General features: G+C 42.7%; 1 protein-coding gene across 1 annotated transcript in view; it reads right to left on the bottom strand.

The window, feature by feature from the left end:
- man2b2 (mannosidase, alpha, class 2B, member 2) overlaps nt 1–15,279 on the bottom strand; it is an 88,815-nt gene that overhangs the window by 13,506 nt on the left and 60,030 nt on the right. Inside the window, exons 17-18 of the mRNA XM_073042667.1 lie at nt 8,877–8,983; nt 3,331–3,448 (exon numbers count right to left, since the gene is read on the bottom strand). Coding sequence (XP_072898768.1) covers nt 3,331–3,448; nt 8,877–8,983 — 225 coding nt within the window. The remainder of the gene's footprint in view (nt 1–3,330; nt 3,449–8,876; nt 8,984–15,279) is intronic.

Below are 15,279 nucleotides of genomic sequence, written 5' to 3'. Positions count from 1 at the left end.
GAAACTAGAGGTCCATGAGCCAGTTCTCATCGGAGGATCAGGTGTGCAACTTTAAACTCCTCAGTGTTTTTATTCCAGAGAATCTGCCCTGGGCCCAGCATGTAAGTGCAATTACAAAGAAAGCACGGCAGCGCCTCTTCTTCCTGAGGAGTTTGTGAAAAATCCAAAAGACATGTAAAACTTTGACAAACTTCTATAAATGTGTAGTGGAGAGTATATTGACTGGCTGCATCACAGCCTGTATGGCAGCATCAATGCTCTTGAATGGAACATCCTATGAAAAGTAGTGGATACGGCCCAGTCCTCCCAACCACTGAGCACATCCTCATGAAATGCTGTGGCAACAGAGCAGCATCTATCAATAGGGACCCCCAAACACCCAGAACATGATCTCTCGTCATTGCTGCCATCAGGAAGTCAGGACTCAAACCACCGGATTTAGGAGCAGTTATTACCTCTCAATCATCAGGCTCTTGAACCAAAGGAGATACATTCGGCCTTCCTTATCCGCGGGGGATTGGTTCCAGGACCTCTCGCGGATACTCAAGTCCCTTATTCAACCTGACTCATGCGGTGGACCTTAGGACCCAGCGGAACCCCAGATCTTATTTAACCTGTCTCAGTGCGGTAGACATTAAGACCTGGCGGTAAAGATCTGAATCTGCAGTGTTTCTGTTCACGAAAATAATCACGAACATGATTGAAAATAAAGTGGAAATAATAAACCGATCGGAAAGAGGTGAAACACCATCGGTCATTGGAAAAGCATTAGGTTACGTCGGTCAATGATCGGAAAAATTTTAAAGGATAAAGTGAGAAAGGCTCTGCCCCGATGAAAGCTACAATTATTACTAAGCAACTAAGCAACGCAGTGGTTTAATTATTGGGTTTTGGGGTTTTGGGTTTTTGATCCTCCACATCAACCCGGCACGGTGAAGAGCGCACTCGGGAGTGGCCTGTCACTAGATTGAATAAGGGAACTTCCGTTCCCGAGCCCGGCGCTGAAACATACTTTCTTAAGTGTTTTATGTGCATAGAAAGGTAAAATATATACACTATACACTAAGGCAAATGTTTGACTAACTGACGCTAAATAATACCGGATGTACCTGTTCCCTCTTACTTAGTAAGAGAACTTCCGATTTTTTTCGATCCCAATGCACGATAACCCACGCACATCCTCCCGTATACTTTAAATCATCTCTAGATTACTTATAATACCTAATACAATGTAAATACTAAGTAAAATGGTTGTTATACTGCATTGTTTAGGGAATAATGATAAGAAAAAAAGGCTGTACATGCTCAAACAACAAGTGCTGGAAGAGCGCTTCTGGGTTTTCGCAATTCGCGGTTGGCTGAATTCGCGCATGCGGAACAGCGGATAAGGAGGGCCGAATGTACTTAATTCAACTTCACTTGCCCCATCATTGAAATGTTCCCACAACCTATGGACTCAATTTCACAGACTCTTCAGCTCATGCTCCTGATATTATTGCATATTTATTTCTAATTATTTCCCTTTTTTACATACTTTGACTGTCTTCTGCTCTCTGGTTGAATGCTCTAGTTAGGCAGTCTTTCACTGATTCTGTTATGGTTATTATTCTATAGATTTAATGAGTATCTAGAGTATTATGTCTTAGTGAATCCAAAGTTCAAAGTAAACTTATTATCAAAGTACACGTGTCACTGGATTCGCACCACTGGTTTGAGGAACAGTCATTACCTCTCAATCATCAGGCTCTTGAACCAAAAGGGATAACTTCACTCAACTTCACTAGCCCCATCATTGAAATGGTCTCACAACCAATGGACCCACTTCCAAGGAATCTTTATTTCATGTTCTCGATATTTATTGCTTATTTATTTATTATTTCTTTCTTTTTGTATTTGCACAGTTTGTTGTCTCTTGCACACTGTCTGAATGCCCAAGTTGGTTCCATCTTTCATTGATTCTATTATGGTTACTGTTCTATTATAGACTTATTGAGCATACCCACAAGAAAATGAATCTCAGGTTTGCATCTGGTGACACATATGTACTTTGATAATAAATTTACTGTGAACTTTGAATTCACTAAGACATAATACCCTGAAGAGTATTATATTAAGAGGAATAGACAGAGTGGACAGCCAGTGCCTCTTCCCCACGGCACCACTGCTCAGTACAAGAGGACATGGCTTTAAGGTAAGGGGAGGGAAGTTCAAGGGGGATATTAGAGGAAGGTTTTTTACTCAGACAGTGGTTGGTGCGTGGAATGTACTGCCTGAGTCAGTGGTGGAGGCAGATATACTAGTGAAGTTTAAGAGACTACTAGACAGGTATATGGAGGAATTTAAGGTGGGGGGTTATATGGGAGGCAGGGTTTAAGGGCCGGCATAACATTGTGGGCCGAAGGGCATGTACTGGGCTGTACTATTCGATGTTCTATGTTCTAAATATACAATAATCAGATAATTATGTTAACGCTGAGATAAAGGGAGGGGATAAGCAGAAGAAAGATTTCATGGTTCCCAATAAACCTCTAATTTAGATGTGAAATCTGCAGTGCACTCAAACCAAAGCTTTGCAACCGTCAAACTTAAAAATGGCCGAGTTAACATAGAAAAGACGTGATCTTAAAGTGATATAAAAGTACTGCCAGCTCATTTGTACCAAAATTTATCTCCCAGATGTAACCCCTTCAAACATAGATTTGCTGACAAGAATGTAAGAGTAGAAGCTTCAGTCGTATCACTCTGTCACTATGACTGATCCTATGTCTCAGATCGATTTCCCTGACAATTTCCCTCATTTATCTCTGAATAAATTCTCATCTACAAATCTAGCGATGGCAGCTTTGAATATATACACTGGCTACTAGCCACAGCCTGTCACTCTGCTCAAGGGGGGGATCCCAATATTTTATCTGCATCACCAACCCCTCATCCTGACATTCTGCCTCTAATTTCCAGATCTCCAGCTGGAGAAACCAACTTCTTCATGTCAATCTTACAAAACTCTCTCAGAATCTTTAATATTTCAAGGAGGTCATCTCTCATTCTTCTCACCTTTAACCTGAGTAGACCAATCTTACTTCATTTCTCTTCAGAGGAATCCCTTACTACTGAAATCATATTGTACTTTCGCCAGACAAGCATATTCTTCTTTCAGTATGGTGACCAAAGCTACACGTTGCACTCATATAGAGATCTCACAGAGGGCGTGCATAACGGATCTTGGAGTGTTTATTAAGGATAATAACATCAAAAATAATAGAAATGTTCCATTGCATGGTGTATCTTATTCTCAGAATCTTAAAATTAGTTCCAAAAATCATAACTCACCCATGTCATGTTGCTGTGCCGTTCTCCACTTCCAACGTTGGAGGGCATCAACATTCCAGGTTCCTGTGAGCGAGCGCTCTTCTACAGATACCACTGTTCCCAACGGTTTCAGCAAATCCTGACAAGTTCCATTTGAAAAGAGAACTTAGGCTTTATTAGGTCTGGGTAGGCCCAGTGTTTCTGCCTGCTCCTGCCCACTGAACCAATGTCCACGTACCTTGGCTCTATTTTGTCCTCCTCGATTCAGTTCCTTCCTACCTACATCCATGAGACTTCACATGCTCCCTGGCACTTTTCTCAATTCCTCTGTCTCAGTCACATCTGTTTTCAGGATGAGGCTTTCCATTCTAGGACATCTAAGATGTCCCTTCTTCATCCTTCCTCTCCCCCACCTTCGTTTTCTTCCTTCTTCCCCCTTTCCTTCCAAATTTGGTGCATCATTCATCTGCATTTCGATGCATTTACATCTGCAGCACCTTATATCACATTGTCATGGACTTCACAATAGCAGTTTGCACAGAGCTAACATTATCTTCAGTCAATTAAAATCTATTTCATAGTTTGTGTTGTTATAAATCATTTTCTTTTGGCACAATATTTTTAAAATTTTTAACTGTGTTTACATTACTTTGAATAGTTGTGAGCGAGAAACTTCACCAGCTGCTAAGTCATTCTGCTAGCTTAGCTATTCACTTGCATTTGGCGAAGCTGTGCACTGTGGTGGGCTACACTGATCACACAGTGGCTGGTGTCCCACATGAAAGAGCAGAGTCCAGAGAACAGGTAACCAACCATTTCAGGGCAGCGGAAGGTCTCACAGTGAGTAGAATGACAGGGAAGGGGAAAATATGACATAGGAAAGCTTAATAGCTAGAAAAGTCTTTGGCTCGAGGTCTTTGGCGAGGAGGCTGAGGGAGGAGACTGTGCCAGGCACAATTGGAGAGGGTGAAGACATGATTGCTAAGCTGATTCAGTGTGCTACGTGCATGATGTGGGAGGTCAGGGACACTGATGGTGCCCCCATCTGCTACAGCTGTGGAAAGTGTGTCCAGATTCAGCTTCTGAAGGAGCATGTTGCAGCACTGAAGAAAGAACTGGATGACCTCAGGTTTATCCACGGAAACGAGTGTTTTCTGGACAGGACCTACAGTGAGGTCATTACACCGAGGATACCGGAAGAGAGAAAGGGGGCGATGATGAGGAAGGAAAGGATGCTTGAAGTACAGGAGACCCCAGGGGATGTACCTCTCATAAACAGGTTCACCCTCTTGGAAGCTGTCAGGACAGGAGATACTGCCAGTCTGAGAGGCGGACAGGTTTGCGAGCCGAAAATTGGTGCAGAAGCAGAGCCGAGGAGTCAGACATCAGGAAGAGCTGTGGTAGTAGGGGACTCCATAGTAAGAGGTACAGAAAGGGGTTTTTGCAGCAACAGGCGAGATTTAAGGATGGTGTGTTGTCTCCCTGGTGCTAGGATCCAGGACATCACGGACCGATTGCAGGGAATCCTCAAGGGTGAAGGTGAACAGCCGGAAGTGGTAGTGCATGTTGGCACAAATGACATTGGGAAGAAGAGGAAGGACATTCTGCAGCAGGACTTCAGAGAACTCGGAAGAAGGCTGAAAAGCAGGACTTCCAGGGTGGTTATCTCTGGTTTGCTTCCAATTCCTTCGGCTGGAGAGGGTAGGGACAGGGAGATAATGGATCTGAATGTGTGGCTGAGGAACTGATGCAGGAAGCAAGGATTTACATTCTTGGACCACTGGGATCTGTTTTGGGGTAGGGATGAATTGTACAAAAGGGACGGGTTGCACCTTAATAGGCGGGGGACCAGCATTCTGGCAGACAGGTTTGCCACTGCAACACGGATGTGTTCAAACTAAGTAGTGGGGGGGAGGGGATGAACTGGAAATATAAGGATGGAGATAAAGGGAAAGTGAAAATAAGAAAAGTTAAAAAGGACAACAGAATCAATGGAGTAGAAAGCTCAAGAAGAGATCATACAGTATGGCCAAGTGAAATAGGAATTGATATGAAAGGAGAGGGGAGTAACAAATTAAAAGTATTATATATGAATGCACGAAGTATAAGGAATAAAGTAGATGAGCTTGAGGCTCAGTTGGAAATTGGCAAGTACGATGTTGTGGGAATAACAGAGACATAGCTTCAAGTGGACAGGGCCTGGGAAATGAATATTCAAAAATATACATCTTATCGAAAGGACAGACTAATTGGCAGAGGGGGTGGGGTGGCTCTGTTGGTGAGGAATGATATTCAGTCCCTTGCGAGGGGGGGGGGACATAGAATCAGGGGATATAGAGTCAGTATGGATAGAACTGAGAAATTCTAAGGGTAGAAAGACCCTAATGGGAGTTATCTACAGGCCCCCAAACAGCAGTCTGGATGTAGGGTGTAAGTTGAGTGAAGAGTTAAAATTGGCATGACACAAAGGTAATGATACAGTTGTCATGGGGGATTTCAACATGCAGGTAGACTGGGAGAATCAGGATGGTACTGGACCCCAAGAAAGGGAGTTTGTGGAGTGCCTCTGAGATGGATTCTTAGAACAGCTTGTACTGGAGCCTACCAGGGAGAAGGCAATTTTAGATTTAGTATTGTGAAATGAACCAGATTTGATCAGGGACCTCGAGGTAAAGGAACCATTAGGAGGTAGTGACCATAATATGATATGTTTTAACCTACAATTTGAGAAGGAGAAGGGAAAATCAGATGTGTCAGTATTACAGTTGAACAAAGGGAACTATGGAGCTATGAGGGAGGAGCTGGCCAAAGTTCAATGGAACAATACCCTAGCAGGGAAGACAGTGGAACAACAATGGCAAGTATTTCTGGGAATTATGCAGAAGGTGGAGGATCGGTTCATTCCAAAGAGGAAGAAAGATCCTAAGGGGAGTAAGGGGCAGCCGTGGCTGACGAGGGAAGTAAAGGGCAGTATAAAAATAAAAGAGAAGAAGTATAACATAGCAAAGATGAGCGGGAAACCAGAGGACTGGGAAGATTTAAAGAGCAACAGAAGATAACAAAAAAGGCAATACGCCAAGAAAAAATGAGGTACGAAGGTAAACTAGCCAAGAATATAAAGGAGGATAGTAAAAGCTTCTTTAGGTATGTGAAAACCAAAAAATAGTTAAGACCAAAATTGGGCCATTGAAGACAAGAAACGGGTGAATTTATTATGGGGAACAAGGAAATGGCAGACGAGTTGAACAGGTACTTTGGATCTGTCTTCACTAGGGAAGACACAATCTCCCAGATGTAATAGTGGCCAAAGGAACCAGGGTAAAGGATGAACTGAAGGAAATTTATATTAGGCAAGATACAGTGTTGGATAGACTGTTGAGTCTGAAGGCTGATAAGTCCCCGGGACCTGATGGTCTGCATCCCAGGGTACTTAAAGAGGTGGCTCTAGAAATCGTGGATGCACTGGTAATCATTTTCCAATGTTCTATAGATTCAGGAACAGTTCATGCTGATTGGAGGGTGGCTAATGTTGTCCTACTTTTCAAGAAAGGAGGGAGAGAGAAAACAGGGAATTATAGACCGGTTAGCCTGACGTCAGTGGTGGGAAAGATGCTGGAGTCAATTATAAAAGAGGGAATTACGACACATTTGGATAGCAGTAGAAGGATCAGTCCGAGTCGGCATGGATTTATGAAGGGAAAATCATGCTTGACTAATCTTCCGGAGTTTTTTGAGGATGTAACTATGAAAGTGGACAAGGGAGAGCCATTGGATGTAGTGTACCTGGACTTCCAGAAAGCTTTTGATAAAGTCCCACATAGGAGATTAGTGGGCAAAATTAGGGCACATGGTATTGGGGGCAGAGTACTGACATGGATTGGCTGGCTGACAAGAAACAAAGATTAGCGATTAACAGGTCCCTTTCGGAATGGCAGGCTGTGACCAGTGGGGTACTGCAAGGTTCGGTGCTGGGACCACAGCTGTTTACAATATACATTAATGATTTAGATGAAGGGATTAAAAGTAACATTAGCAAATTTGCTGATGACACAAAGCTGGGTGGCAGTGTGAAATGTCAGGAGGATGTTATGAGAATGCAGGGTGACTTGGACAGGTTGGGTGAGTGGGAAAATGTATGGCAGATGCAGTTTAATATGGATAAATGTGAGGTTATCCACTTTGGTGGTAAGAACAGTAAGGCAGATTACTATCTAAATCGAGTCAAGTTAGGAAAAGGAGAAGTACAACGAGATCTAGGTGTTCTTGTACATCAGTCAATGAAAGCAAGCATGCAGGTACAGCAGGCAGTGAAGAAAGCTAATGGCATGCTGGCCTTTATAACAAGAGGAATTGAGTATAGGAGTAAAGAGGTCCTTCTGCAGCTGTACAGGGCCCTGGTGAGACCCCACCTGGAGTATCGTGTGGAGTTTTGGTCTCCAAATTTGAGGAAGGACATTCTTGCTATTGAGAGAGTGCAGCGTAGGTTCACAAGGTTAATTCCCGGAATGGCGGGACTGTCATATGTTGAAAGATTGGAGCAACTGGGCTTGTATACACTGGAATTTAGAAGGATGAGAGGGGATCTGATTGAAACATATAAGATTATTAAGGGATTGGACACGCTGGAGGCAGGAAGCATGTTCCTGCTGATGGGTGAGTCCAGAACTACAGTTTAAGAATAAGGGGTAGGCCATTTAGAACAGAGATATGGAAAAACATTTTCACCCAGAGAGTGGTGGAAATGTGGAATGCTCTGCCCCAGAAGGCAGCGGAGGCCAAGTCTCTGGATGCATTCAAGACAGAGTTAGATAGAGCTCTTATAGATAGCGGGGTCAAGCGATATAGGGAGAGGGCAGGAACGGGATACTGATTGTGTATGATCAGACATGATCACAGAGAATGGCGGTGCTGGCTAGAAGGGCCGAATGGCCTACTCCTGCACCTACTGTCTATTGTCTATTAAAAGGAAGTGGTAAGCCTAAGGATAAAGATACTTAATCATTATTAATTTACTTTATGTGAGGCAGCAAGGTACAACACTGACCACTTTGACCGGATATCCTTATGGGTGTGAGGAACAATGCAACAAGACCATGTTACAGAGTGTTTAATTAATTAATTAATGTATTTAGAGATACAGCATAACAACAGGCTCTACTGGCCCAACAAGCCCATGCCATCCAATTACACCCATCTGGCCAAGTAACCTACGAATCTGCCCGTCATTTTGGAACGTGGGAGGAAACCGGAGCACCAAGAGGAAACTCACGCAGTCACGGAGAGAATGTACAAACTCCTAACAGACAGTGGTGGGAAATAGTAAATGAATTGGGTGTGAGCATGTTTATAGAGGTGCACAGGGAGAGAAGTAAAATGCAAAAGAGGAGGGGAGAAAGAGAATAAGTGAAAAGGAAAATACAAGGTGTGCTCATACTCGAGCGCTGAGAATGTAAAAGCAGGCTTAAATGTCTGAGACACCATCTTTTGAAAGTTTCTACACCTTACATGAGACATTGTTATTGTCTGTATTTCATGTAATACTGTTCCAAATAAAAATGATAACAGACCTTCAAATTGACTGTCACAGGTTGGGATAGCACACGGTCTTCTCCCACCTCATATAAATGCAGAATTCTCAGCAGAACCCGGCTTAAGTCTGGTTTAGACCGTTTACCTTGAAAGGCAGAAAGCTACATCAGTGATTCCAAATTAGCGATTTAAAATAAAAACAATTTCAAAAAAAAAATCAAATTGTATGCAAGATTTTATTAAGCACAGTAGAAGCCTTTCATGAAGTCCAGAATTGATTGATCTACCATAAGAAACAAAAACATCAAAGACCTACATTAGTCCAGTACAAAAGACCATGGAAATAGATATAAAAAGACTATTAAGTTCGCTGCTATTTTATTTAGTCACCACATTCTGAAAGAATATATTTGGTTTGGGGGTGCATAGGAAATGAAAAATAAGAGGATGATTTTGTTGTTTCTCAACCTGCTCAGCAGAAGCTGAAGTTTGCAGATACAGTACCTTGTAAAAGTATTCAGCCCCCAACCCTTTCTTCATGAGGGATCTTGATTATTTTAACTGAGAATTTTTATTTGTGAATCACGTACTCTTTTTTTCACAGTACAGCCCAAATACACTGGGGAAATTATAAAAAAGGGAAAACTGAAAAATTCAAAAACTGAAACGTCAGCAGTTCAAAAGTCTTCAGCCCCCTTTGCTCAGCACTTAGTTGAACCACCTCTTGCAGCTATTACAGCCAGTTGTCTTTTTAGATAAATCCCTATCAGCTTTGCACAACGTGATGGAGCAAGATTTGTCCATTCCTCCTTGAAAAATTTCTGAAGCTGTGCCACGTTAGTTGGAGAGTGGCAGTGGACATCATTCTTGAGGTCTTGCCAGAGATGCTCGATCAAGGTCAGGACTCTGACTGGGCTATTCAAGGGCATCAATTTTCTTCATTTGAAGCCCCTCCATGTTTGCTCTGGCAATGTGCTTTGGGTCGTCGTCCAGCTGAAAGATTAACTTTCTCCCCAGTTTAACCTTACTGGCAGAGGCCAACAGGTTTTTATCCAGGACCTCACTGTATTTAGCAGCATTCATCTTCCCATTAATCCTGACCAGATTCCCGGTTTCTGCTGCTAAAAAACATCCCCACAGCATGATATTAACTCCACGATACTTTACAGTCGACATGGTGTTACCCAGTTGTTGCACGGTATTAGATTTTACACCACACGTACCGCCTAGTGTAGAGACCAAAATGTTTCACTTTAGTCTCATCCGCCTACACGAACTTCTTCCACATTTTTACAGTACCTTCTAAGTGACGATTTGTGAAGTATTTACAGGTAAGCATACTTTTTTTTAACCAAGGCATCCTCCTTGTCACGCTTCCATAAATACCCTTTCTGTACAAGGCCTTAGAGATTGTAGAAACAGGACTTTTGGACCTTCTTGGTTGTGCCGAACCATTTTTCTGCCTAGTCCCACTGACCTGCACCTGGACCATATCCCTCCAAACCCCTCTCATCCATGTACCTGTCCAAGTTTTGCTTAAATGTTAAAAGTGAGCCCGCATTTACCACTTCATCTAACAGCTCATTCCACATTCCCACCACTCCCTGTGTGAAGAAGCCCCACCCCAATGTTCCCTTTAAACTGTTCCCCCCTTTACCCTTAACCCATGTCCTCTGTTTTCTTTTCTCCCCTAGCCTCAGTGGAAAAAGCCTGCTTGCATTCATTCTATCTATACCCATCATAATTTTATATACCTCTATCAAATCTCCCCTCATTCTTCTATGCTCCAGGGAATAAAGTCCTAAACTATTCAACCTTTCTTTGTAACTCAGTTTCTCAAGTCCCGGCAACATCCTTGTAAACCTTCTCTGCACTCTTTCAACCTTATTAATATCCTTCCTGTAATTCAGTGACCAAAACTGAACACAATACTCCAAATTTGGCCTCACCAATGCCTTATACAACCTCACAATAACAATCCAACTCTATACTCAATACTTTGATTTATAAAGGCCAATGTACCAAAAGCTCTCTTTACTACCCTATCTACATGTGACGCCACTTTTAGGGAATTTTGTATCTGTATTCCCAGATCCCTCTGTTCTACTGCACTCCTCAGTGTTCTACCATTTACCTTGTATGTTCTACCTTGGTTTTTCCTTCCAAAGTGCAATACCTCACACTTGTCTGTATTAAACTCCATCTGCCATTTTTCAGACCATTTTTCCTGCAGGTCCAAATCCCTCTGCAAGCTTTCAAAACCTTCCTCACTGTCCACTACAACTCCAATCTTTGTATCATCAGCAAATTTGCTGATCCATTTTACCACAGATCATTGATATAGATGACAAATAACAATAGACCCAGCACTAATCCCTGTGGCACACTACTAGTCACAGGCCTCCACTCAGAGAAGCAATCCTCCACGACCACTCTCTGGTTCTCCCATTGAGCCAATGTCTAATCCAATTTACTACCTCTCCATGTATACCTAGTGACTGAATCTTCCTAACTAACCTCCCATGCGGGACCTTGTCAAAGGCCTTACTGAAGTCCATGTAGACAACATCCACTGCCTTCCCTTCATCCACTTTCCTTGTAACCTCCTTGAAAAATTCTAATAGATTGGTTAAACATGACCTACCACACACAAAGCCATGTTGACTCTCCCTAATAAGTCCCTGTCCATCCAAATACTTATAGATCCTATCTCTTAGTACTCCTTCCAATAATTTACCTACTACTGACATCAAATTTATCAACCTATAATTTCCCGGATTACTTTTAGAGCCTTTTTTAAACAATGGAACAACATGAGCTATCCTCCAATCCTCCGGCACCTCACCCATATATACCAACATTTAAAATATATCTGCCAGGGCCCCTGCAATTTCAATACTAGTCTCCTTCAAGGTCTGAGGGAATACCCTGTCAGGTCCTGGAGATTTATCTACTCTGAGTTGCCTCAAGATAGCAAGCACCTCCTCCTCTTCAATCTGTATAGGTTCCATGACCTCATTTGCATTGAAAATTAAAATCCCCTACTATCACAACTTTAAGTTTCCTGCAGTTGTCTGCTATCTCTCTGCAGATTTGCTCCTCCAATTCTCGCTGACTATTGGGTGGTCTATAATACAACCCCGTTATTGTGGTCATACCTTTCCTGTTTCTCAGCTCCACCCATGTGGCCTCTAATCTGTCCTGCCTGAGCACTGCTGTAACATTTTCCCTGACTAGCAATGACACCCACCCCACCCTTCATTCCTCTGCCTCTATCACGTCTGAAACATCAGAACCCTGGAACATTAAGCTGCCAGTCCTGCCCCTCCTGTAGCCAAGTTTCACTAATAGCTACAATGTCATAATTACACGTGTCAATCCACGTCCTCAGCTCATCAGCCTTCCCCACAATACTCCTCGCATTGAAATAGACACACCTCACCACCACACAACCCCTCTATTTGTGACTTTGCATGAACCTTTAACATCATTTAATTTCACCCCCACTCCACTATTTACTCTGGCACTCTGGTTCCAAAACCCCCTACAAATCTAGTTTAAACCCCCCAATAGCACTCCCTGAAAGAATATTGGTCCCCCTGTAGTTCAGGTGTAACCCGTCTCTCTTGTATAGGTCCCACCTGCCCCCTACACCAGTTTCTCAGCCACATGTTCATCCTCCAGAGCATCCTATTCTTACCCTCACTGGCACATGGCACAGGTAGCAATCCTGAGATTACCACCCTCGAGGTCCTGCTTTTTAACTTCCTACCAAGCTCTCTATACTCACTCTTCAGGACCTCCTCAATCTTTCTTCCTAAGTCATTGGTACCGATGTGTACCATGACATCTGGCTGCTCACCCTCCCATTTCAGAATGCTGTGCACGCGGCCTGACCCTGGCACCCAGGAGGCAACAAACCATCCGGGAGTCTCTGTCGCGACCACAGAACCTCCTGAATGTACCTCTAACTATCGAGTCCCCAATCACTACCGCTCTCCTCTTCTTTCCCCCTCCCTCCTGAACTGCAGAACCAGACTCAGTGCCAGAGATCCGGCTGCTGCAGCTTGTCCCAGGTAAGCCATCCCCCCCAATAGTATCAAAATCAGTATACTTGTTGTTGAGAGGAATGGCCACAGGGGAGCCTTGATCTACCTGCCCTTTCCCCTTCCCTCAACTGATGGTAACCCAATTACCTGTGCCCTGCTCCTTTGGTGTAGCTACCTCCCTGAAACTACTATCCATAAACTCCTCATTCTCCCAGATGATCCCGAGGTCATCCAGCTCCTGCTCCAGTTCCCTAACACAGTTTGTTAGGAGCTGCAGCTGGATGCACTTCTTGCAGGCATCGTTGTCAGGGACACCAGAGGTCTCCCTGACTTCCCACATCCTGCAAGAGGAGCATTCCAACATCCTGCCTGGCATTCTTTCTACTCTAAACGAACAAAACAAAACTTACCGGAACCTAACCTTGCCTCTGCTTGTTGAGCCAAAGCCGTCCCATTCTGACTCAGTCTGCTCCGACGATGGCCGCTGTATATGGCAGTCTTTTTTTAAACCTTTTCATCTCCAGTTGCAGCCACTGATTTTTGCATCTCACTCAGAGTGACTGTTGGTGTCACAGTAGCCCCTCTTAGAAGTGCCATTCTTCTCCAGCAACTACTAAATTTTAGGGTGTCTGCCTAACCTAAGCAGTGTGGCAAAATGTTTCCACTTCTTCTCGATGGACCGCACTGAGCTCCGAGGTATGTTCAGTGCCTGTGAGATGGTCTTGTACACATCGCCAGACTTGCGCTTCTCTGTTCATTTCCCTGACATATCTTGAATGTTCTTTTGTCTTCATTTTGGTTTGGTCTGTTGAAAATCTACCATTCTACTGGAACTTACTGAGAGAGGAGGTATTTACAGTAGTCTTATGAATTCTTGAAAACAAATGGTCCTCCAATTTTCTACATCAACAAATTGGGTGAACCGGGTAAGATAAATGATGAGAGTTAGCCTAGAAATTACAAAGGGGATGAAGACTTTTTTGCAGCCTTACAATCTAGATTTTTCATGTTTAGTAGATTGTTGACAGGTTTTGGAATTCTTCTTTCGATTTGACATTGTGCACAAAAAAACCCGACTTCAATATATTTGAAATTTAGAAAACGAGACAGTAAAATGTGAAAAGAAGTTGTGGAGGCCGAAGACTTTTTTCAAGGCACTGTGATATGCATCAGGGCAACTCCAATGCACAAGTTCTTACAGTCACCTTGTGATCACCCACCTGTAAACATTGACGAAACCTCCCCTCACCAAAGATCAATGTAATCAATCTACTGAAGACCCTCTATAATCATGTGAAGGCTAATGGAAATTAAGCAATTTAAACTAATACAATAGTATCAACACATCTTTTGAAAACCTCCTGTAATTATAACGTGCTGATGGAGAACCTATATAATTGCCACCTAGAGTTCCTGTAAACACTGATGCATAGATAAAATGCTGCTCGATACTATCAAAGGATCAACTTTATTCACCAGATGCATTTACACATATTAGGAATTTGCTATGGTGTATTGGAGCAACATGCAACAAAATAACAACAAAGAATAAAGAATTTTATAAAAAATGAATTTTAGAAGTTAATGTAGATAGGGCAATAAAAAGTGCTTAAAAGCATTTACAATGCGTACAGCATTATAAAGAGTAGTTGAACGTGTTACAATGCAGTGCAGTCACTGTGATATTAGACAGAAGGGGTGGTTAACTAGAATGGTTTATCAGATTAACTGCCTGGGGGAAGGAGGTTTTAAGATAGTGTTATTTTTTTTTTGTTTTAATAGCCCTATAACACTTTCTAAAAGCGAGCTGCAATGATATTTTCTGCCCACTTCTTTGTCCTGAACACCTAAGAGTCCTCCAATGATCTATTCTGCAGATCAGACAGTTAGCTATAGCTTTTTGTGCACTGTGAGAGGATGCTGCAGCAAACCAGACAGTCATGGCTGATGCAAGAATACTCTATGATGGCTGTGTAGAATTGCACCAGTATGCTCTGAGGAAGATGGAATTCTGCCAACTGTCACAAGAAGCACATCCCCTGCGGAGTATTTTGTTAATGAAGGAGACACGGTTCTCTGACAAACACAGAAAAGCCGCAGCTATTCGCCAATAACATGAAATACAGAGCTTTCCTGACACTCCTCAAGGATTCCTGATAAATACTTGGGCTCCTACTTTGAAATCCTGTGGTCAGTGTGATAGTGTCTGAGCCCTAAATCAAATAATGGCTCACGTTCCAGAGTTCCGAGTATTATTAAAAGGAATTTAATAATTCCTTTTATTAAATTAACTGTTAACTGTTAATTAACTGTTTGTTTAAGTATGTAAAAGAGCATAATCCTTGTCAATTCATTGGTGGTGTCCAACTCCTGATGGTGTGCTGCATGTTTA

Source organism: Hemitrygon akajei, chromosome 4, assembly GCF_048418815.1.
Source record: "Hemitrygon akajei chromosome 4, sHemAka1.3, whole genome shotgun sequence".
NCBI classification, from domain to species: domain Eukaryota; kingdom Metazoa; phylum Chordata; class Chondrichthyes; order Myliobatiformes; family Dasyatidae; genus Hemitrygon; species Hemitrygon akajei.
The sequence above is the reverse complement of the archived record's forward strand: the minus strand, read 5'-3'. Positions and strand labels throughout refer to the sequence as shown.